Source organism: Cavia porcellus, unplaced genomic scaffold, assembly GCF_034190915.1.
Source record: "Cavia porcellus strain 051 isolate PalLab524CR breed Dunkin Hartley unplaced genomic scaffold, mCavPor4.1 scaffold_9, whole genome shotgun sequence".
NCBI classification, from domain to species: Eukaryota; Metazoa; Chordata; class Mammalia; order Rodentia; family Caviidae; genus Cavia; species Cavia porcellus.
In genome coordinates this window covers 85,253,039-85,278,243 of record NW_026947492.1, presented here as the reverse complement: position 1 = coordinate 85,278,243, position 25,205 = coordinate 85,253,039, and the positions used below count along the sequence as shown (strand labels likewise).

At 40.0% G+C, this 25,205-nt stretch overlaps 1 protein-coding gene across 3 annotated transcripts in view; it reads left to right on the top strand.

The window, feature by feature from the left end:
• Slc17a6 (solute carrier family 17 member 6) overlaps window positions 1-25,205 on the top strand; it is a 38,752-nt gene that overhangs the window by 1,967 nt on the left and 11,580 nt on the right. Inside the window, exons 1-7 of one of the 3 annotated variants that reach the window (XM_063256777.1) lie at window positions 1,046-1,248; window positions 1,707-1,965; window positions 3,376-3,494; window positions 19,039-19,153; window positions 20,077-20,164; window positions 21,744-21,830; window positions 24,326-24,468. In XM_063256777.1, coding sequence (XP_063112847.1) covers window positions 1,852-1,965; window positions 3,376-3,494; window positions 19,039-19,153; window positions 20,077-20,164; window positions 21,744-21,830; window positions 24,326-24,468 — 666 coding nt within the window. In that variant the 5' untranslated portion in view covers window positions 1,046-1,248; window positions 1,707-1,851. Of the gene's footprint in view, window positions 1-1,045; window positions 1,249-1,706; window positions 1,966-2,405; window positions 2,538-3,375; window positions 3,495-19,038; window positions 19,154-20,076; window positions 20,165-21,743; window positions 21,831-24,325; window positions 24,469-25,205 lie in introns of those variants that run through there. The other 2 variants (XM_063256776.1, XM_063256778.1) reach the window with 2 other exon arrangements.

The following is a 25,205-nucleotide window of genomic DNA, read 5'->3' as shown; positions in this document are numbered from 1 at the left end:
GGGCTCTAGCAGGGTAGGTTCCTTCCTGCACCTATGCGGCAGGCGGAGGATACCGCAGGGGCCCTGCAGTCCCTGTCCTGGAAAGGGCTGCTTCCTCCCAGCCAGCTGGGATCAGGTGGGGACTTCAGGTGCCCAGTTCAGCTTTGCACACATAGGCATCTAGCGCCCAGGTAAAAATTTCACCTAGGCTAATTGTTTTCCCCTAGAACAAAATCAGTATTTCTTCAATGGGGATCTGACTTCAGGAATAACATTCACCTCTGCCCTAATAGGTTCATGATCCGTTCTTCAGGTGACATTTGCTAGACTTTGGAAATGTGATATTCCTTTTTCTATTGGCCTGAAATGACTGGGCGGCATTATCCCAAGCTATTCATTCTTGGAATTAATCCGAAATTTCCTTTTGCCTCACTGGTGTTTGTGAGTGGGAAAAAATTTTTAAAAAGTGTTCATGCACAATTCAAAAGGACACAGATTAAAAGTAATTCCATGGAGGATTTGGAAAATATTTTCAAACCGTAAACGGAGACATGCTTTGTTTCAGCACAGAGAGTATGGATCTCAAGGGGCTGCGGAGCTGTGGCTTTGCACATTCTTTCGCTGAAAAATAGGAATTTCAGACAGGTTAGGGGTTGGAACAGCAGCACCTTTAATGACATGATTCTATCAGTCCTCTTCGAGGTTCCCTTTTTCCGACTCCCTCCTCCTCCTCCCAAGGACGAAAGCCCGAAAGGAACTGACTCAAAGGGGCGAAATTCTATGCAGTACTATACAAAAAAAAAAAAAAAAAAAAAAAAAAAAAATGTTTTTAAATGAGATCTGCTACCTTGGTGTGGCAATCTTACAAAAGTAGATATGCGGGAGTCCTCACCGGGAGTCGCATTTTACATCTTTGGAAATGGGCCCTGGGATATTTTTTTGGTGTTTGTAACCCAGATAGTAATGACGCAAGGTTGTGAATAATTAATTATTCATGTCCAAGCTGTGAGAAGCTTAGGTGTCGGCCATATGCTGCGGAGGCCTTTGTTTCCCGCTCTAAGAAAAAGCAAAAGTAAAACGTGTAACAGAACAGGAAGCAGAGCAGGCGCCCTTGGCTGCAGCCGCGGGGAGGAGAGCCCCTGACAGTCTCAGTCGGTCTCTCCCCGGGAGCCGCCAGCCGGGAGAGGCCGCGTCCCCCAGACCCGGGGCAGGGCCTGGGCTCTGGGAGAGTCAGGGTCGCGACTTCCCCAGCCCCGCGAGCTGCTGAAGGTGCAGAAGGGGGAGGCTCGGGCTGGGTCTGGGTCTGGGTCCGGCTGGCCTGCAGAGGCGGGGCCACAACCGCAGGGGGCTGGTGTGGAGCCCAGGACAAGCGGATGGGTGGGCGCCAGGGGCCCACGCGGGTGCCCGGGGCGCATAGCTGGACCACCGTTTCCCTGCAATGCGAACACAGGTGCACGCGGCCCAAAAGGCGTGGATCCGGAGGCCTGGGATTTGACGTCTTAGGCCTGGAGGTACTGAGCTGGTAGTGGTGGTGGTAGAATGCTGCAGAGGGACCTGTGTGGAGGATCTGAGGCTTGGTGTCGCCGCGCCACCCTGATCCCTAGGGAGGCACCAGGTCGGGATCCTCCAGCTCGTCCCGATAGTCCAGGCCAGGGCGACGCCGCCGGGCGTCCCGGGTGTCTAACCCGTGAACTCCTTTCTTACACCACCCTCCCACCCACTCGCAGGGTGCTGGAGAAGAAGCAGGACACCGCCGGCGGCGAGACCATCGAGCTGACTGAGGATGGGAAGCCCCTGGAGGTGCCCGAGAAGAAGGCGCCGCTGTGCGACTGCACGTGCTTCGGCCTCCCGCGCCGCTACATCATCGCCATCATGAGTGGCCTGGGCTTCTGCATCTCCTTCGGCATCCGCTGCAACCTGGGCGTGGCCATCGTGGACATGGTCAACAACAGCACGGTCCACCGCGGCGGCAAAGTCATCAAGGAGGTGGGCCCGTCCTCAGTCCGTCGGTCAGTCTGACTGCACAGCCAGGCCTGGGGCGGCCCGACTGACCCCTTATCCCAGGAGGCCCCGCTGCCTCTGCCTCTGCTCCCCTCTGCTCCCCGGCCTGTCCTGCTCCTCGCGAGCAAAGTGCAAAACGCAGCCCAGCTCGCAAGGCTTTGGTGAAGAGCGACTTGACCCAAGCTGAGCACCTGCCACGTCCCGCTCAGTTCCAACAAACACTGTTTCCCTTTGACTTTATTTTTTACGGAGAAATAGAGGAGAATATCCGTTATAATTCCCCTCCCCCCATTGCCTCCAGATCCCAAGCCAAACGTGTTAATCATCAAAATTAAACCAAACAGAATAGATCAATTAGGCCAGAGTAGGGGGTGGTGCGTAAGGAAAGATTTATCTTGAGGGCTGAGAGGGGCCATTGTGGGTTCGGTGCTTCCAGCTGTGGAGCTTTTCCTGTGTGCTGCATAGTGACACCTACAGAAGGGAGGTCACTTCAAGGACACAGAAATTAACTGTAGCTCGTTTTGTTTCCGGTCCTGGGTGGCCAGGCTGTAAACCAGGTGAAGGAGAACCTGGGGGAACACTCTGGGCGTGGGGAGCTTGGGCATCATCCTCTGGCCTCAGAGGAATCCAGGAGACTGAAAAATGCGCCTGGTTTCCACCTTTTATTTAGGGGAGCAGGAGGGCAGGTACTCAGCTCCCTGAACTAGCACTTTTTGTACTTCCGGTGTGAATATTGTGCCACTTTCCTGGAGTCCCGCTCGTGGGTCCACAGCCCTGGAAAATTGCACCTGGACCTTGAGACACATGCCGCACACCACTCCTGCACAGTCAATGGTCAGTTCTCCACTGACCCTCCCAAATTCACCGGCCCACTGGCTCTAAAAGTGTCCAGATTGGGGAAGATACCTTTCCCCCACCCCGTCCGAGCTTTTCGCCTCCCATTCCCATAATTTCCCTTAGGCGAGCCAAGCGGATCGCATGGCATCCTGGAAGTCACCACACCGCTCTGTCTTCGTGGGTCGCCTGGCCCAGGGAATGCTGGCTCAAAGTCCCAGTCCGGAGGCGCTGGCTAAGAAATCTATTCTGGCGTGGGCCAAATTTCTAAGACTGGGCTCCTAAAATTTTTCTTTCATTAAGGCGATCAGATCTCCCGGTGAGGAGTTGGCCTCGAAGCCTGGGCAGCCAGCCTCACTGTTAGTCACTTAAGGGGCGCCCTTCATTTCTGTTGCAAGAGGTGATTTTGTTAGGAAACGAAAAGGCGAGGCTCCCGACCCCGGGAGCGCAGGAAGTGCCCGGCGTGGGGAAGGCCCTCTGGCCTGGAAGCCCCTGAAGTGACTCTTCAACACTGACTCCACTCTTCCCCCTCGCCTCTTTCCCTTCCCTCCACTCCTGTAGAAAGCGAAATTCAACTGGGACCCGGAGACTGTGGGGATGATCCACGGGTCGTTCTTTTGGGGCTACATCATCACCCAGATTCCCGGCGGATACATCGCGTCGCGCCTGGCAGCCAACAGGTAAAGCACCAGCGAGGGCCGGGCCTCGGGGCTCCGATCAGCGCCCAGGGAGGCAGCTCCGAGGGGTTGGGGAGCCCCGGAACCTTTTCTGATCCCTTGACACACCCTGTAAAGAATGGGGCTGCTGCCATCTCCTTCCAGAGCCAGAGGACTTAAGTTTGCGGGTCAGCGCCGCGATCTCGCCTATCCTGGGGTCTGAACGCTTTCTTTCCATGCAATGGTCCAAGTGTCTTGCGAAGGGGCCAGAGCTGAGGCCAAACCCGACGGGAGCTGGGGTCCGGAAGCAAAGGTCCTGGGGAGTCCGTTTGCCCACCCCCCCCCCGTGTGTCCCGGGGCGCATCGCTTTCCTGGGCACAGAGACACGCAGGGCGCACTGACCGCCCGGTCCCAGGTCCCAGGGGGTGCGGTGGGGAGGCAGATTTGCTTCTATGGAGACTGGCGGGATTTCCAGCGCCGAGGCGCGGCTCCACCTGTTTCCTAGAGCGGCTGCTCAGGAGCGCCCAGCTGCGCCCTGTGGCCGGAGGCAAGAGCCACCCGGAGATCCCAGGCGGCTCCCAGGAGCTCCCTCCCCTCCGAGACACCGCCTGCAGAGCAGGTGGCGGGGGAGGCGGAGAGATCCACCCCTGCACCTGAAGCCCAGGGCATCCTCTTTTGTTTCACTGTGGCTTTCGGGCGAAAACAAATCACCCTTAATGCTCCGTTTTAGTCCGTGCTGTTAATTCACTAGGAAACGCGCACCCGCCCGGTGCTCCCGGGTCCTGCTGCTCAGAGACCCTAAATAAAGACCTCAGCCTCTATACCCCCAAAGTCTCCAGACCTCACCAAACGGAGGACCAGATCGGCCCCGCCCTGGTCACGAGGGTCCCTCCCTTTCCAAACCCGCCCCTCCCTCCTGTGCTCCCCTGGGTCTCCAGGCCCCAGCCCTGGCTTTTGTCTCCTTCAATCCCTTTCACTACTCTTTCCCCCACCCAAGGCTTCTCAGTCTCCAAGGCCTCAGCAAAAATGCTTGGAGATTTATTTTAGGCTTTATGAGCCTCCAGTGAGGTTTTCTGGACAGTTCTGCGAGATGCGGAATGGAGGATGGAATGAATTCTTTTGGAATCCTGTCCTCTGAATACCACTGCTCCCTAACAACAGGGATGATTAATCTTCATACCAAGCAGGAAAGGAACATTCTTTTTTAAATGAATCAATTTCAGATGAAAATGATTAGCTAGATCTCAATTGCATGGATGTAATAAAAATGATATTAGGCGGAATCATTTAAAGACAATCTTTAGTGTAACTGAACAGGTTACAGCTTGGGTTCTCAGATCTGTAGTGTATCCTTTCTTCAGTCTTCCTTAAAATCATTTTGTAAAACAAAATAGATTCCTGAAATTATGTACATATATATGCATATGTATATATAGAATTTCAAATTCAGGAGACAAAATCCAACACAATTTAGCAAAAAACATTTTTTAAAAATACAAGAAAGTCGATAGGTTGTTAAGTGAAAATGTAAGCGCAGTACCTTTAAGGGTGTTTTCAAAGTCAAAATATTCAGCTTGCCAAGTCTTAAAATGCTAACATAGTCCCTGCTGGGACAAAAATAACAGGGATGCCCCAGGTTTTCCAGATTTTAGAAAACAACACAGGCTCTTACTATCATCTGTTTCCCCTGTGGTGACAAAAACATTAATGCTGGCTCAGGTGCTAATATGTTCAGTTTGATTTCTTCAAAGGAAAGATTTCTGGAAGTTAAACTTTTTTATAGGATCCAAATTCATCTTAACTTCTAAGTGCATATTCAAGAGAGAGGAAATGATTATTTTCATATAGGGCATACTGTGTTCTGTAACACTGAGAAAATTAAATTTGTTGTAAAGTACTAAAGTAAGTACTATAAAAATATAGGATATTATAGACACACACAGGATAATTTGGAATTGTTTCATTTAAAAAACAAAACATTGCAATTACAGTTAAAACCTACTAAAATAGGATTTAAACACATTTGACATTTTCTTCTCTGATTATACAAGTCATAATATAAAAGTTGTATCAAGAAAGGATATTAAAATCACAAATAATTTAATCATGCAGATACATCTATTAAATGCATTGGTAGTTTATCACCTAATCCTGCAAATGCCACACTAGAATTTAATTTTAGAAGGTTTTTTATAAGTAAGAATATGACAGATTTATAAAATTAACTTGAAAAATGCATATTTTCTATTATGATTTTTTTAAACACTAGCAACAGCACAGCAAATCTAATTTTCTCCCTACAAGCTCTGCCTGATCACTTGTGTACGCTTCTCCATACAGGTCACTGCATAGGAGGATGAAATTTTTCCTGGGTGGAAATCAGCTTGTTTTTCCTCCATGTGTAAAAGCAGCTCATTGTGGAAAAGTGTTTGCTCTCACAGTTCCGAGCAGAACTGGAGTAGAGGAACCATAATGTGTGGCACCAGCTCCCGGGAGAACAGGGCACCTGGTTACCCAGCCTGGCAAATTTCTCAATGAAAACTAAGCACAATAATTTGCTGATTAAGCAAAGGCAGACACATTCCTGGTCAGAATAAAGCTTTTTGGTCTTTTATTGATCCTAGTCTAAGGTCTTTGGCTTTTGAGCTCATGGGTAGGAAGAGCTGAGAGTCTGGAGGAAAAGACAGTCAGTCTCAGAGGAAGGTTCCTGTGTCATTTTTTCCATTGCCTTTCTTTAAATAACTACAGCAGATCATGAGCAGGACAATCTCATCCTCTGTGGAGAACCTCTGTGGAAAATCAAAGGAAGATTCCCTTGAGAACTATAAAGGTTTGAAGATGAGAACATAGTAGCATGATAAGCATGTTAGGGCACATATGTTTCTTTAAACAACACAGAAAATGGGGCTAACAGTAATTCAGATATGTACAAATATAAAGTTGCTAAGGACCCATTTTTACCCTGCAAGGAATGTAGGCAAGTATTTAATTGGACAAAGTAAAATAAAAATGTAAAATAACAGATTTTTTTTGGAAAGGGGATAAACAAAGACAACTGATTACACTAAAAGAAATTTTCTCAACATTATCTTTTAAATGTGTAGCAGAGTATCTGCCAGGCTTATTCTTGCTTTTATCTACATAATAATATATTTAAACCTTATTTTAATATTTCCCTACCAGCTCTTGTGCTTAATTTCTCTGAGCTGCTTAAATTTTTATATTACCACTTGCCCTAACAATAGCCTACTCATTCGTCTCCTTATCCAATATGTATCTTTCTTTAGTTAAGTGTAAGCTACCTGAGAGCAGGGGTTTCTGTCTGTATTTTCCACTGTCAGCTATATTGATAACACCTGGAATGAAGATTGGCTCATTCAACATAGACATTTCTTGAACAGATAAAATGAACATCACATCAAGGTAATTTGGGTCAAAGAAATAAAGCAACAAGAGAGATGTAAACTCTTAGAGAAAACTGTATGTTCACACATCTGACTGTATTGTTACTTGTGTTGAACTTGCTTGAGCCTTAGTTTGTATTTCTATAGAAGACCAAACAAAGTATCTACCTCATAGCCATCATGACAGCTAAATAAAGAAGTGCTATATCTGTAAAGTTTTTGGGGTGCTGGAAACTAGATAATTTTTGGATCCCATGATTTATTACTAACATGACCTTAATTTTAAAAAATGAATTAGAAGCTCTGTGTCCATTTAGCTTCTTTCTTTATATTTGCTTTAAGTATTATAATACAAATGGATTCTTTCTATTGCAACAACAATGCCCGCTATTATGTGACCATGTTTTTTGGTTTTAAAAATTATTCTTCAGGCCAGGGATTTAGACCAGGGTTTCAAGTGCTTGTCTGGTAAGCATGAGGTCAGGAATTCAATGCCTGGTACCAAAATAATTATTCTCCATTATGTATTATTTCAAATTGAAATTATTGTCCACTGAAACTTTCATGAATCTTCATCCAAAGATTTAAAGAGTTATATTAAACATATATTTAATCAGGAATTCAGAGATTGATCATAATGTAGTGAACACAACCAGTGAACATGATTCACGCCAGGCATAAATGTTCTTATAGATATCCTTTTGATCTTAAAGGTAGATTTCTCTGTTGAAAGCCACTGTTTATTCTCGACTACATTTACACTTTGTTCACAAGGGGTTAATTTGTAGTACAATGTTTTGTCTACATTTCTAAACAACTCTTGCTCAGGAAAGAACAGTCCTTTATTTGGTTAAGAGACTGAAGGTGGCACATTAGCTGTAGTATACAGTGACCTGCTATGTCAGGAACCCTTGTTAAAGCAGGACAAGTGTCATCTAAGCCAGTTCCCCCATTTCCAAACTAGGAAATCAGGCAGGGAATCTGGGAGTTGGTAACTTGCCTAAGGTCACAAAGGGACTGCAACTGGAACTCAGGTGCCTTGTGATGCATGACTATAAACTACTTCTAAACTGAAATTTACCTTCTCTGTCTAATCCTATGTTTCACTGAAAAGTTCGCTTTCAGCTGTAGTCTGAGTCACCTGCTCTTTGAATGAAAAACTGTTATCTATCATGCCCCAAATCCAAGGGACAAAACAGGTATTAGAGGTAGAAGCTTTTAACAAGCCCAGGGGATCTTTAGTTTCTTTTCTTTCTTTTTTTTTTTTTTTTCCAGGAGAAATTGGGATTGTATGTATGTGCACCTGTACTGGCTTCCAAACTAATTGGGCACAATACAGGTTTCTCTGCTCCCTTCTATGCAAAAAGCCAGCTCTGCACTTTGTAATGGCTTAGATAGATAGTATGATACTCTGCAGGAGAAAATATGGATTATAACATTACTTCCCCAGTCAGCTTTTTTGCTAGGTTGAGCTTCTAGTTTTTAGCTCAGAAGTTTGAGCCTGACTAAGGGTATTTTGGAACCTTGTCTGCAAAAGAAAAGCAATTCTTTCTTGGCATTTTGACGAATGAAAACACAATTTCTATCCCTGATATAAAAGAGATTAGTGTATGCTTAAAATGAGTAAGTAAAAAGGTAGATCTTAAAACTCTTCACTAATGTAAATTTCATTTTAAAAAATGGTTTTTATATGCTTTAAATAATCTGTTTTCCCTGGTAGTGCAAAATGCTCTTGTTAGATTGATTTTCAAAATAAGGAGGAAGATTGCCATGTGAAACAGTGCATTTTAACATTAGATCCTGAAATGGGGAGCTTTTACTGGTGCTGTCCTGTTTTCCTTTTCAGAAATCAAGTAGTAAAAGTGTGCCTCAGTTATTTTTCAGCATTATAATTTATAATGAATTTATCAGCCCCATTACCAGACACACAGTATCTATCATCTACCTACCATCTGCCATCTACTATTTTTCCTTTCTCTGCTGACCCATCCATTGCAACATCTGTTTCAAGGAGAGATTTCTTAACATTTTCAATGTGAAATGCTTACACATCTTTTTCCTGTGAGAAAATAATGCAGACTCAGAGCATAAAGCCTGCTACCAGGACCACCACTTCCACCAACAGGGGTAAGTGGTTCAGAGACACCAGACTTTGAGGGCTAGAGGTCACTCTGTCTCACCCACCTGCCTGTCTATCAAACCTGTCGCTGATTTCCCTGTCCATCCTGTAGGTTGGGTATCCAGGTTAAGGTAGCTTTCTCTCTTTCGCTTTCTTTTTCCTGTAAAACTTAAATAACCTTTCCCACAAGATGAAGAGATGGGACGTGCTTTTCTGACATGAGCTGGTCCCTCCCTCCTTCAGTCCTCTTGCCCTTCTTTGCTCCAGCTTCCTTCTCTGCAACCTCCTGCTACCGCAGTGCAGAGACAGCCTCAAGAGGAAGGACAAAATTTTGCAGAAGAGAATCGGGTGGGCAGCTGGTTCAGCTTTTCTCCAGTTGCTGTATGCCACCACTGGGGCTGTCTAATTTCTCTGTCATGAGTGATGAAGTCATTTTTACAACTTAATGAGGTATCAAGGGACCGGGAGGGCTGGTTTACGCCTGTGTTCTCCTTTTTTAATATGGGAATGGGGGCATCAGATGTGACGAAGGGAGGCACCCGGGCCCTGATTTGATTAGATTAAATGGATTAAACAGACTGAATCAGTCCACTCCTGCAGACCCTCCAGGAGAGGATTAGTCCCACACCTGGGGTGAGGAACACTAGTCTCTTGTTAAGTGACAGGCACCGCCCAAATGGAAATTGATTGATTGACTTGGGAAAAATGAATATCATCTGGAAAAGTGACAAGTCGCCAGTGTTCCTGTCTTCTCTTCGGTACAGACTCTCTTGGGGTGGCCATGCCCCCCCCCCCGGCTGTTTGCAGCTGTGTGCCATAGAAAGGCATATAACTGGGGGCTTCACAGCTCACTCCTTATGGGCCTAGTTGGATATTAATCTGCAGGCAGCATGGGGTACAGGTTATCAGCTGTTTCTTTTGCTTTTCTGAACATTTTCATCCTCTTTGGTGATACAGAATGTTCCATGGCACATACTAGTTCTCCTTAAATGGTTGCATATAATCTGATCATTCCATGCATTCAGAAAAGGAGAGGGAAAGATGTGTGTGTGTGTGTGTGTGTGTGTGTGTGTGTGTGTAAAACAAATACAGCAAAAACGGAAATTGGATGTTTACCTGAAAATAGTCAAAGAAAAATCCTTTTTTAGTATGTTATTTGAGCAGAGGAAATTGGGAAGAGAACAGCTGTGAGTGCCTTTCAATGGTTTATCATGTAAAAATCAACCTCAGTAAGCAAAAGGCCCTCCGCTTACATCACGGAGATTATAGTACTGTTTTTGGAAAATTAAGACCAACAGTAAGGTTTCTAATACTTTTCTCAGGGGAAAGCAAGTAGAGATTTTTCACATTAATTTGTACATTTTATTCTGTTTTCTCTCTCACCTAGTAACTGACAGTCTATCTCTGGCATATTTGTCACATAAGTGGATTTTAGGCGAGTGCTTTAGAAGCATTTGTGAGCATTTTCAAAATGGTGTATCAATGCTGAGTTTGGGCATTTCACAAATAGCAGTGAAGCTTATTTGTTTAGTGAAAGTGATAGTGTTGCTACTGCACTGCTGCAAAAACATTGCAACTTGCTAGAATTTCTCACTGATGGTTTATTTAAACATATGGCAGTCATATTATAGAAAATTTTACTTTACGATTAAAAATCAAAATATCTAAAAATGGAAAAATTAATTACTTATTTGTGGAAATGTACTTACTTTAGAAAAAAATTCTGTATTCTTCTCCCTGTTCATTATTCTCACTGATATAGAAAATATGGTAAGAGAATCTTGAGTTTCTTCACCGAGCTGGATTTTAAAGCAAGACCAAAGGGCCATAAGAACCAGAATATAAACACCCAAATACAAAGATTAATTTACAAACATTGGTGAATCACCTTGAAGAGTTTCCTTTTTGATCACAGAATCATTAAGACATTCTCAGGTCAACTGCGTTATTATTTCCTGTTATTACACAGAATACTTAATCTGTGTAAAATCTAGGGAGAAACGTGGAAAGTGTGCTTGAAATGAAAAGATCCACAGTAGAAGACAAAAGAATTGAAAAATCAACCTAAAAACAGCACGAATTTTTCTTTGAGCCTACTGAAGTCAGGAAGTTACATGACTGATTAATTTATATAACGCATTAGTGAAGAGAATGCTCCTTTCCCACAGTTAAAAAATAAAAAGTAGGGGGAAGAGAGAAAGCCAGCTCATCTGAATCAAAACATAGAAATGATTCTCTGTATAAAGTGGAAGGGAGTGGATATGAAAGGAGCTTTCAGTAGGGAGTGGATGATTCAGCAATACATTTTCTACCTCTTTCTAAAGAGTAGAGATTTATATTGAGGATAGGAAAGGAGAAGATATGAATTTTAAATCATATCTTAATTACTGAGTGCCTCATGGCAGGCAACACCTAGAGTCAGAATTGAACAGAATAATAAACATGGATGTCCCCTAACATTTTGTATACAGCATCGTTTCTCCTCACAGTGACCTTATAAGACAAGCATCGTGATACATTTTTTTCTTCTGAAAGAACTGAAAGACTAATCTGTTATTTCCCCAAATCTCTCCCAGATAGTAGGAGGTAGAGCTGGATATCTGACTTCAAATTATGTTGATCTTTGCTCAACACCTTTCTCCTACTAAATAACTGTATGTGTTACTTAAAAACTGATTTGTAGTTGCTTTGTCACTGTAATACTTAATTCTGAGAGAGGGAACATCACAGAAAAAACATGGTTAAGGAATATTTTAAGCTTTGATTTTAGAGAAGTCTTTTGACCAGAGGATGAACATGAAATGTCTGTCTGGTAGATTTCATTTTCAGGCCAGTGTGGTGTGAAACCCAATTATATGTGTCAAAGTCAAGACTTTACTAAGGCTGCTAAAACCCATGCATGTTCAAAGTTTCCCCATATAATCCATCCCGCTCTATCTGTCACAGTACCACACATGTTCACTGCATATTTTTATTTTCAACATCAGATGAATCAAAAATGATGACTGTCAGTTAAACATAGTACAATATATGTAACCGTATTAAGTAACATTAAATAGTGAGGTTCTCTAAGAGGATGCTACATTACCTCATTTACTCTGGAGCAAACATCTCCAGGATGCAAAGATCAACAGGCAATGCAGTGGCAGTTGGTTTCAGGAGATTCCAGAATTGTTTGGAAAATTTAAAGATGAGGCCAGACTGGGCATGTACTTGAACTCAGCAAATATCTCAAGTAAAGATTTATCCACAAGAGTACTATGAATTCTAACGCATGGTTGCCAACATACAGTTTCTCTCTAAAGTAACTGAGCTTCTTTGAATTAATAGGTTACCAGAACAGTTTATTGCCATTAAAAGCTCAAGAACCAATAAGTGGTCAACTGATTAAAAATGATTTTGAGATAAAGAAGACTCCAGGAAGAAAGGTTTGTTAGCAATCGTGAATGCCTCAGGAAGGGAAGTTATTACACTACACCAGGGAATGAGCATTCCCTAAGAATATACCCTATTTACAAAACATTGTATTTAGTACTATGGGAGTCAAAGAAGGAGAGACATTGGCTCCATTCTCCAAAATAAACAACAGGAGACCAGAAGGTCACATGACATCTTGCATTGAACCTTATGACAGAGCTTTTGGAACACATCACAGAGGAAACCAGTTGGAAATCTATGAATGAATGCAGAAGGAGGAAACTAAGGAAGGAGAAATTGAGGAATCAAGGGAGATGCTAAGACAGGTAGAAACTTAGAGAAAACTTTCAGGTGTCTCCTTACTATTATTAGTTTCCCCTCAGATATTTTAGATGGACTATGCAGGACATATTAATAGGCTAATGCATTTCAGTCATTCCCACAGAAATTCAGAAACAGAGTGAGAATTCCTAATGCATTTCTTTACACATATTATGAAGCTAAAATTTCAGCATGTTATAGAATAGCTCTGCCTCTGTGGTCAAACAAGTAGCATTAAGCAAAATCATTGTGAACGGAAATGAGGAATATCAGTCCTTTGAAATGTCTACTAAGCGATAGGAAATTTCTATATAATGGTTGGTAATACTTACAGACCATTTACTACAAAATGAACCCTGATCCTTTCATAATGGATCACTTAATCATTTTGGCATTCTTTGAAGTATGGAACTATCCCACTTTGATTTCATGGATGGAAGAAGGGGGGAAATAGAAACTTGCCCAAACTCATATTAAGAAATCAGGATTATGATTTCAATTCTTACACTGTGACTATATAACTGGTGTTCCTATGTCAAACTTACTAATGTCCTAAAATATGTGACAGCTGCCCATCTGGTCAGTGAAGACAGTCTAAATCAGGCAAGTATAAAATTTTAAGTTTTTTGGGGGGTGGAGTGGACTGGTTGTTGAGCCCAGGTCCTTTGTACTGAGCTACATTCTCAGCCTATTTGTTTGTGTGTTTAGATTTGAGACAGAGTCTTGCAAAGCTGTTAAGTTACCCAGTTTCTCCAACTTGCCTTCATCTTGCCTGCGCCTTCTAGAGGGCTCGGATTACAGATTTGCAGTGGCTTCAATTTGGTTCTTGATCTAAATAAGTTACTTTTTTTGTAACAGAAGTCTCCCTGTTCAGCTGGCATTTGCATTCTGACCTTGCATCTCCACTAGATAATGCATAGTGGGCCCTTACGTTACCCCAGCCAGCTCTAGGTATTGTAGATCTCTGCCCCATGTCTGTTTCTTTCATGATGACCTGAGAGAACACCTAGCATTGCTGAGCCAATGATGCTCAAAGTGGGACAAGAAAAGTCAAAACTTCCTGGGAACTTCTTAGTAGGAAGTGTAATTCTGAGGCCCACAGAAAACTGTCAGATCCAAAACTCTGATACTCAGCAACCTGGATGCTAATAAGCCCCATGTTAGCATGCATGCTGAAGTCTGGAAACCACTGTGGTAAACATTTCTTTGTGGTTTTCACTTCTTTTCTGGGGTCAGGGATTTTTTAACTTTATTTCTTTTTTTTTTCTTTCACTTCTTTATTAAAAACCAGATTTTATTAATAAAAAGACAAATGCCTTCATGAATGAACCTCTCTGTTCAACTGCATGAGAGGAAAGTGAAAACTCTACTCGCCCAGCGCTCTGTTCTGATCATCCATCTCTCAACAAGGCTTTCAGTTCTTATTTTAGTTCTTTCAGTTTTTCTTATGTTTCCCTCTGCTTCTGACACTCTTCGTATTAGTGTGTGTTCTGCTGCTGTTACAGCATAGTTGAGCTCAGTAATTAGATTGGACATCTGGGATCTGTACCCAGACTGAATAAGGAAAGAGCCATAGACAGCTTACTATTTCTTCAACCCGGACAGTTCTTAAACTCACTAGGATTTGCTTATGCTTCCTGTGAGCTAAGGAAGGAGTAGGAGCAGTAGGAGCTTTGTAATGTTGATGTTGTTAAGTTGACCTGAAAATGTAGAAATGACTTTCACTCTTATAGTCACCATTGACTAGTTCTGTTTCTACCTGTCTAGTTCATACTTATGGATTTATTTTTGTGTATCAGGTATCAGATCTTTATTTAGCTTCACAGCAGTCTTAAGGGCTGTGTACATTAATGCTATCATTGTACTGGTTCTAACATCCCTTAAAGGCTTTGGATGTGCCAAACACCCTTTCATGCACTTTACCTTTAATAACTCAGAAGTCCTTTAATACTCATTCTGAAGATAAGAAATGAAGCACAGAAAGTTAAACCAGCTGTTCAAGGTCACTCTAGTAATTAGTGACTGTAAGGATTTTTGAACCCAAACATCCTGACCCTAAGTTCAAATAACTGATTTTAATCAATATACAGTACTGCTCTTTTTGCAGGTAAGGAATCAGAAGCCTAAAGAGGCTCAGTAGCTTGCAGTTCACACACTTATTATGTGACAAAGGAAGAATCATATGAAAATTTCTGCATCATATTTATGTTAGCATCTCCCCCTCCCCCAGCATAATCAGCAACTTTTATCTGTGTGCTTCTCTGAAATGAATATCTTAGTCATCTTTTACTTCCAGGCTTCGTAAGTCTGTCTCCTATCTATTCCAGTAAGTTTTAATACATATTTTGCTTTAAGAATATACTTATTTTGCTTTAAAGATTACATCAGTTATCCTTGATAATCAGTCCACACTGTAACCTTCACCCAACTGCATGAACTTGTGGACTCTGCTGTCACTTCATTGTCCTATCCAAGTCCTTCCCTGGGCTTTCTCCTGCTCAGCAGAAGCTCCATGTCCAGGTCCAGCTGTTTCAATATTGCCCTGGTTTCTGGCACAGTCCTGTGCTGCATAATGCAACATAACCAACATGTATCATGATGGTTTTATAATGGTACTGCTGTTACTATACTCTATATTTTCACATTGACAAAATGACCAAGCAATGACTGTCTTGGACAGTGTCCCCATAGTTAAGTGCGCCCTTGTATATAGAAAAGCTTTCTCTGTTTTTAGAACTTTGTTGATCCATTCCTTATTTTTGAAATTTCTTTTTGTTCCCCTTTCATGCCCCAGCTAAAAGATTCCCTGTGAAAAGTTTGTGTCTTGTTTAACTTTCTCTGGGATGGATCTTCCCTCTTTTGCTAATTTATTGTACTTGTGTTATAGCCTTTTGCATACATTGTTTCTTGGGTCCTTGTTTTATTCTATTTTTTCTTTCCCTCTTCTAGTATAATGAGGTCCATCTGTCTGTCTTCTTGCCTGACAGCGTCACTTAGATGAAAGAGCACAGAGTTTTGTTTCACGGAGCTCTATATTCAAATTTAAGTTTTACATACAATTCATTTTGTGCTTAGTCAATCTTTTTATTCAATTTCTTTATTTTCAAAATGTGAAGAAAGTTTCATCGGAGGCTTATGCATCACATGAGTTAATATAAATGTAGAAAGTACAGTAAGTGTTTTGTAAATCTTAGACCATTCTCCTAGCTCAACATTCTGCTCTGAATGCAGTATCACAGATGTTGAAACTGTGAATGTGTAATGCACATTGAATAGGGAGGCTGCTTTAGTTTTGGCTTTGTGGCAAGAGAGAGGGTAAAATCATTCCTCATAGGACAAGAGTTTTAATGATTAGAATTTTAATTACTTGGATATGAATTTGGCTAGCAATTATATAAAATAAGTTAAGGTTGCACAAAGTTTGATGGATTGTATTCTTGACTAGTTAGAATAAGTTCAATGCATTTTCAGAAGGGATACTCTCTTAGTAACTTTCCTCTTTGCTGGGACAAATTTCTGACACCCACATCTTGAAAACAAAAGAGATGTATTTTGATTCACAGTTATACTTAGGGTCAGCTGGCTCCGGGCAGAAACCTGTCTGGAGGACAGCTGCTCCTGTTGCAGTAACCAGGAAGCAGAGAAATGGGGGAACCAGAAAGGGAACTACTGGACACCCTTCCAGCTCTTTTCCCTGAGGACCCCCATCTAACCAGACTTTACCTTCTAACAGCGATTCAGCTGCAGAGGCAGAACCCCATAATCCACTGATGAATACGTGATACATGAAGATCTAAAGTATAACAAATATCAAGCACTAGTAAAAGAGAGAGATTAATGAACTTAAAAACATTTAGACCAAGTCACAGATTCTATAATTAGACCCACTATTCAGGTGAATATTGAAAGTGATCTATGGTCAAATTATTATAGGGATAGTAATATGATTTACGTGAGTTTGTTTCATGATCTTACCATCGAATGTGCATTACCAAAGGTAAATCTTAGTGGCAAAACCCACTGGATTTGAGATAAGATTGAATTGTTTCTGGCCTAGGTCTCCCTTATTTAGAAGAGGTTAGCAACCCAAACAAGTGACTTCATTTGTGCAAGTATTTATTTCTTTTTGCAAAACAAGGATATATTCTTAAGACATGCGTCACTGGGGTGTGAAATGGCTGTTTTTATATTGTGTGGAATGTTAGCATGGTGTTCATCAAGTCAAGTGAATGCTCATTAAACTCAGCTCTGACCATCGTGGATATTCATCAAACGGTTCATTATTGATTCAGTTCTCCTGGGAACTGAATTTTCTTCCCCAGAGGACATTTGGAAATTTCTAGGGATGATTTTAGTTGTCGTATCTTGAGGATTGGAAGAGAGCATGCTACTGGCGTCAGTGGAGTAAAGTACAGAGAAGCTGCTGAGCATCATTTACACCCATTAGAGTTACCCAGCCCTCAAGGAAGCATTACCCAGCCCATAACGTCAGTAACACAGAGACCGAGATTCTAAGCTAAGGAATGAGTAAAATTCACTCTCACCACCTTCTGTAGTAACAGTATTTTTGAAAATCCTTTCTAAAAGGAAAAAGGTGCTAACAAGAAGTTATATTCATGGAAAACAAAGTTTAGACATCGCATCTCTAAAAGAATTATAAAAATAAAAAACATAGGTGTTCTACAAACTTCGATTTTAAAAACTATTTCCTTAAATGTTAGCATGCGGTATTGCATTTGATTTCCCAAAGATACCCATTTAGTACACATGACTGAGGGAAAAAGAAGCAGAATATTCAGGTGATTGGTGGCCACCTCGGTGGAGAAAACCCCAAGGTAGAGTGGTTAGGTTCTGCATATGTTTTTACACAGAAGTATTTAACCAAGTCTGTAATTGATTTTTGAAAGAAAAGGAGGTGTTCAAGTTCAGTCTTTCTAAAAAAAAATTTATCTAATTTCAATATCAAATTAACACTATCCAAAGCCCATCTCAGAAGCCCAGATCTAGAATAAAGATATGTCATATATATGATCCTAATATCCCCAATGAATGGAAATATTATATGCAAGCAAAATGAACTAAGATTACAAATATCAACAAGAGTGAAAATGGGAAAAGGGGAATTAAAGAAGAAGGGAAGTAGGGAGAAAGAAAGGAGATTTAAAAATAAATCTGTAGGATGCACCTGTACAGTATTCATCAAGAGGAATGTAAACTGTATGTTATGCAGACGTACATCGCTGAGAAAAAAATAAAAATAACAAAGTTACCATAGAAAAAAAGAAGCCTAGGTTTTTCATAGTTAAATGACCCTAGAAAAACTTCTATGGAGCAGCCAATATTGACTGAATTTACAGATCAGTTTATGATTTGGTGAAATGTTATCCAACACTCAGATTCATTCACTAGTGATAGTCTCTCCCCCAAAACATGTCTCCAAGATAATAGTTCCAAAGTTCTCAGGTTGAGGAGGTATTTTTTTTTTCCTTAGTATGAAAACTCTAGAAGATATTTTAAACAGAAAAATTATAGAATTCAATAGATAACTTACTCACTAGTTACAATAGTAAAGCCTTTACTACCATGCCTACTCAATTATTTCCTGAGTTGTGTGTACTCCGGGTGTTGGTGATATGTCTTAGTCAACACCCTTACTCATCTACTTCTAAAAACAGGAGAGAAAGAAAGGGGAAAGGAAAGGCAGAAAAAAACAAAATTGAGAGAGGTACATTAAGTATAAAGCCTGCTGAGGGAGCTAATCATGAGCTTTTCCTGGGGGCATTTAAGATACGATTCTCTTTATACAATTTCTATGTGTATGTACTTGTAGAGAAGTTGCCGAATTGCATAATATGACTCAGAATTCTGTCACATTCATTGGTTTTTTTCAACAGCTCTTCGAAGAGTTCCAGCTGTGTAGTGGGCACTGTACTAAGTGCAGGCTCCAATTGACATGAAGAGCAGCAATTTGTCCTTAAAAAGGTTACATGGTAGCCAGAAATTTGGACAAAGCATATATATGATGCTTATTAAATATTTTCAAACTGTAATAAAATCTATAAAAATCAGATTTGGCAGATCATTTACTTTTTGTGCATCCAATAATGCAAATAACTTTTAGACACTTCAGGTATGCATGTATAATGGCTAGCCAGTCAAATCCAGAATCTATTTTCTTAAAGGGAAAAAATTACCTTCCATTGCAAGTTATTGCTGATTACCTTAAGTGTTAAACCTGGCATGTGAAATTTAGATCTGTGTCTGTAAAATGCTGAAGCGAAGCAGTGTTTTATCTTTTCTGTTTCAGGGTATTTGGAGCCGCCATACTTCTGACCTCCACCCTTAACATGCTAATCCCATCTGCAGCCAGAGTGCATTATGGATGCGTCATCTTTGTGAGAATATTGCAGGGACTCGTGGAGGTATGGAACTACAGGAAGAGATTCATTTTACATTGGTGGGTTATTGAAAACCACCAATTTATCTCTGCCTTCTATAAACGAAAGTATTTTTAAATTGTATCATTCACTGTTAAGAGTGAAAACTGAAACACTGGAATTAGTAGGGAATCAGGTATTTGAGAATTGAACCCAGGACTTCATGCATGCTAGGCAAGAACCCTGCTCCTAGCCACTCCTGGTCCCCAGTCCTTGCATGTCTTATGCCAAGTCCCTGTTGTCCTTTAGTGATACGTCCCCACTGAAATATTTCATGGGGTGTAAGCTTTGGACATTGAGAACTAGTGATTGGCTTCTGTTTCCATCATCTTGTGGACCTTGAAAGAATATCATCTGAAAAATGAGTTTGGACTATTGCCACTTTCTTTCTATGGATTGTGGTGGAAGTCTATTAAGGCACTGAAAAAAAAAAAAAACCTTCAAAAAAGAAAAAAAATAATACAATAAAAATAATAGGAACCAGGCAATTATTTTAGCTGTCTTAAGTTCCAGACTCCACTTCTAGGAAGTGTGAGTGCCTAATAACTCAGCCCTACCTGGAGGAAAATCACTGAATTTAGTGACTCACAGAAATGGCTTCCAAATTTTCCAATCTATTAAAAATTTCAAGGAACTTGAGTAATAAAATCTTACTTTTTGCCTTAACCAGAAGAAATTTAAAGTAGAAGAAACACCTGAAGTTGGGAAGAATTTGAACAGGTCCTTAACAGGCTGTAGTGTGACCTGAGCTCTTTCATCAACTTCAGGGAGTCTTCAGGAGCCCCTAAGTAGCAGCTCTCTCTAATACCATGAGCCCATCCTATGGGAAAGAGTCACAGGGAAGGTAGTGGTCTTATCTCCCGGTTGACCTTGCATTCTAAAAGGTGATGCATGCCTTCCGGTCACAGGGCGTCACCTACCCAGCATGCCACGGGATTTGGAGCAAATGGGCCCCTCCCCTGGAGAGGAGCAGGCTGGCCACCACTTCCTTCTGCGGTGAGTGTTGGTGTGGATGTGGTTATGCTGGATGGAAGCACAGGAGAAACTTGGTAGGAGCTGAAATTTTGGTAAACTCAGCCCTAAAACTATTGGAGTTTGGCATACGGTAAGTTTTTCGACATCATTGCAATTTCTTTAGTACTTTGTGGTCTCCTTGAATAAACTATAACGTGGTATGTTTTATATTTTTCTAGGAGTTATCCATTTTAACTACATTTTCAAATATATTTATTAGAGGTTTTATACATTTTTGAGAATCTCAGTTCTCTTTCATTTTGTTAGACAAAACACATTATAAAAACAAAATAAATTTTAATTCATTTACAAAGGTGAAAATAAAAAGAAATGAAGGCTGTTAATTTGCATTAATGTTAAAACACTGATTTTTGTTTCAATCCTGTTGAGTATCAAATCTAACAATTTATTGGAATTTATATTTGATACAATATGCATTATCATAATGGGAAAATTGAGGATATCCAAGTAATAACCCTCAGAATATAGCTATTATAGCTAAAATCAGTATGATCTCAAACTATTCTCCTAAATAGTATTTCTATAATTTTCTATTTATTAAAACTTTAACTTCCAGAAATAAAACAGAACTTATTGCTATTTAGGAAACAAAATTAATATGTAGTCTAAAATTTTGAAACTTAGTGCTCTTTTTGTTGACATGAAATTGTGGCTTGCTGCTAACTTTTAAATATTTTAAGGAAATTACTTAAGAAATGATTTAAAGGGCCAGAGATACAGCTCAGTGGCACAGCGCCTGCCTGGCAAGTGTGAGGTTCTGAGTTTGATTCCCGATACAAAAACAAAACAAAAAACAAAAAACAAAAAGAAAGAAAGAATGAAAGAAACCAAATGATTTAAGATCATATTCTTTTTTGACTGCAGAATATTTTCCGTTTTTGTACCCAAACTATAAGGCAAGAATGCAATTTCTTTCCAGACCAGACTATGAGAGAATATAAACCTATTTTAAACCTCAGAGACTAGAACTATAGCAAATAATCTTACTAACAAAAAAATTAGGCTAGTTTTCTTTTATATTCAAACTATAATGAATGATTCAGCAGTAGTTTTTCCTATAAAGGTTCAATTTAAAAGCATAAATTATGGAGCACAAGTGTGACTATATATATATATATATATATATATATACACACACACATATGAATGACACTGTTTTCACAGTAACCTTTGATAAGTTTAAAAATGAAGCTATAAAACACCATGCAAACTTAAACTGCATGGCTCTGCTACCAGGAGAGACATACTTGAGTTGCAAGAATGGCTTTCCAGTGTCCAGGAAAAGCCTGGCCCCAGTCCTGCACCTGGCCATGCAGAATCCATGGCAGCCAGTGTGACTCTTTCATGATTTTATAATCTCTGTTCACAGTGGGGTTACTGTACTCCTATGTAAGTGAATATGTACATACGTGATTGGTTAGGATAGATGTGTGGGTAAGGGTGTACATGCATCAGAGAGTGCATTTGTGGGAACGAACCTCAAAACATGACATGAAATAAAAATTTCTATTGATTTCACTTACTATCCCTTGTTCCCTAGGTTCCTATGCTGGAGCTGTGATTGCCATGCCTTTAGCTGGTATCCTGGTACAATACACTGGGTGGTCTTCGGTGTTCTATGTCTATGGTATGTTCCATTCCCTTACCTCAGGGTTAAGTACAGTGTGCCCAGGCTGAAAGAAATGAGCTTGCAGACAGTGAAATGATTACTCATTCATTTTCTCATCTTAAGAATCCTTTCTATATTTGAAAAAAAAAAAAGGAAAATATTTATGAGGTAGAAAGAGCTAGATAGCAACCCATTTCTCTGGCTCTGTCACCCCAAGATTGAACAGGGGTAGAGAACAGAAAACAGGGGCAGTTTGAATGGTAAGGTTCCATTGGATGATGAAATGTCTATAATCAGCTGTGATGCAACATCCCTTTCTTAATCTTTGCTTCCCCCAATTAAGCCTTGACCTTGAAATAAAAAATGAAACCCTGAATCTAAAAATCTAACTGGAATCGTAGCACATCTATCTCCAAGACCCATTACCCATTTGGTAATAATGAAGAAAGAATTATTAGAACTAGATTAAAACTGATGTTGTCAATTATTAATATCATTTTGGACATGGGCATGAAATATTAACGAAGTCATGCTGTATAAGAGTGTTGGATGCTCCCAATTTTACCTTAACTCATTCCCATCCTGAAATGGTCTCTCCAGAACAAATGCTCCTTCTGCAGAGCATTGTTAAGTGTTAGTTTCCAGTGTGGAGCTTTGGAAGCTCAAAATCCATGGATAGGTTTTGGATGCATGAATGTCCTAAATATTAAACCATATGCATATTTATACACATTTTTCTAGAGATGTGTTTACTTCAAGGTTTTAATTTATACTATTCATCAGATTTTTCAAAGGATCTATACTTCAACAAAGTTAAGAGCACTTCCCTGTAAGGAAAATAAGAATTAGTTCAGCTAGCAAGCCCTCTGGTTTGTGCTGTAGTTCATTACTTAACTGAAGTTATGAAATAACTTTAAATACCAAATATGTCTCTTCATAACTTCATCACTCTTAAGAAGGAAAAGAATGCTAATTTAAATACTGTACTGATTTAAAATTAGTATCAATATTTCAAGTTATAATCTCATTTAATATTTGTCATTGAATGATACAAAGTCAAGATGGAAATATCAGTTCATCTAAAAATTTCATAGTATGACTCTTGAACTACACGTTTGATATTTGGATTTTAAAAATTAATGAGATAAGACTTGCGTAGGAGTATAAATTGAAAGTGATAATGCACACGAAGCAATTAGCAGAAGGCATGGCACTTCAGATGAATTTAGTTAATGGTTACAATGATTACAACTGAATTACCAGGGCTCTTGTTTATTAGGTGCTCCATTTATGTTGGTGCGTTGGCTTACCCATACATTATCTCTTTTAACTTTTCTTTGGCACAATCCTGTAAAAGGATTTATTGTCCCATTTTACACTGAGAGTTTAGAGAGATTCTGTTACTGATTGGGTCACATTGCTCGTGAGAGAAAGCTAGAATATGAATGTGGGGAGGGTCCTATTCCACAACCACTATAATTATAACACATTTTCACACGCTGGGTCCAAATCATGTTTTCTGGCATGTTTGGTAATTATAAGGAGTGCAGGAAATCACAAGCTATAGACAGCATTAAGAACATTTCCTAGAGATTGAGTAAGCAAGAAAGAAAGTGTATGAGAGTTTGAGGCGTTAGATTGTTACCCAAGGAACAAAGAGGACAGTTAAAGCAGAATTGAAATGGCTCACTTCTGGAATAACAGAATAAGTTCCTTGAAATTATTTTTCATTGTTGTGGTTTGTGTCTAGATGTCCTCCCCAAACCTCTTGTGGTCACAGAGGTTTTTTCATAGGTAGCTGAATCTGTGTTTGATTCATAGGGAAATGCTGGGGTTAAGGGTAGGTGATTGCTAGATCAATCTCCTGACTGGATGGTAGGCACAAAAAATTATATATTATACTGATACATATAGTATAAAATGTTACAACACTAATTACAGAGGCCCATTTTTTATGTGATACAATGATTTATGTTAAAATTATCTTTTGGATTTTATTTAGTGTTCTGCTTACTAGGTTGGAAGTGGTAAGAGGAATTGGAATGAACATTATTTTCCCCTGAAAATGATGACCATTTTTAAATATTCAAGGAGAGAAAGTAATTAAAGAAATTGTCCTAAAACTTTCTTTTGAGGACAAGATTTTACTTGTTCATTCTACTTCTCCCACCTAGCCAAGCAGCTGAAATATGTAATGCTCAGTATTTGTTGGACCTGGGAAAATTTCCCTGAAGAATCATTAGTTATTGGGACTCTCATGTGTATCAGTACTGTTCAGTAGAGACAAAGAGATGCAACCACAGGACCAGAGTTGAGGAAACTTGATATCTTACGGCAAAGGAGAAGAGAACAAGGCCAAAGTCAGTTGGGCACACATAAAATCAAGTCCTCTTTCATTCAGACGATGTTTGTTTGTCATTAGGTTATTGTAGATTTATTTCAGCGTGTAACTAATAAGTGGAAAGACTTATGATAGCTTTTGTTCACTTCCTCTTTTTTCCTGTTTCTTGCAGGAAGTTTTGGGATGGTCTGGTACATGTTTTGGCTTTTGGTGTCTTATGAGAGCCCTGCAAAACACCCTACAATTACAGATGAAGAACGTAGGTACATAGAAGAAAGCATTGGAGAAAGTGCAAATCTTTTAGGTGCCATGGAAGTAAGAACTTTATTATGGTGTATATTTCTCTTATTTCCCATCTCATGGTCCTTGATGAACCACACTACCTGATAAGACCCCATGCATTAAAACAATTTTGGTATCAATTATTATTTTTTCTTTTTGTCTATCCATATTCCCTCACTCACTTAGGAATGACTGCTATTTCTTTCAACTGTAGTTTTGTTTGTTTTTTTTCTCTATCTTTTCTTAAGCATCCTAAAATCAGCCCTAGACTTTTAGGTATGATTACAAAACTAAGCAAGCTTTCAAAAATAACTTTAATTGGTACATAGTTTAAGCAAATTAAACAAATATGTTAATTTTAAATAATAGGAAATCTCTAATCAGTGATGAAAATGGCTATTTTTATTTAACATATATTCTAATTTTAGGTTTGTTATGTGTGATTCAAAAAACATTGAAGTATTTGAAGGCCAGTAATAACTTACATGGATAATATACTTACCATACTTTAATATTTTTAATTGATGAAATAGCATCTTTAAAACATGGGAAATGGAAAATGTTCAATGGGAAGAGGAACAAGGCAGGGGCAGAGGAAGAAAGGGACAAGAAAAAGGAGTAGAAGCAAAAAATGCAGAGTTTTGCAATAAGGAAAAAGAGGGTGCAAGGAGGAGAGGAGAATGGGGTAAAAAAGAATGAGGAAGATATATCCTTGCAGGTACGGATTCTCTATGATGAGTGTTATCATTATGAATATCTAAAAGATGGCA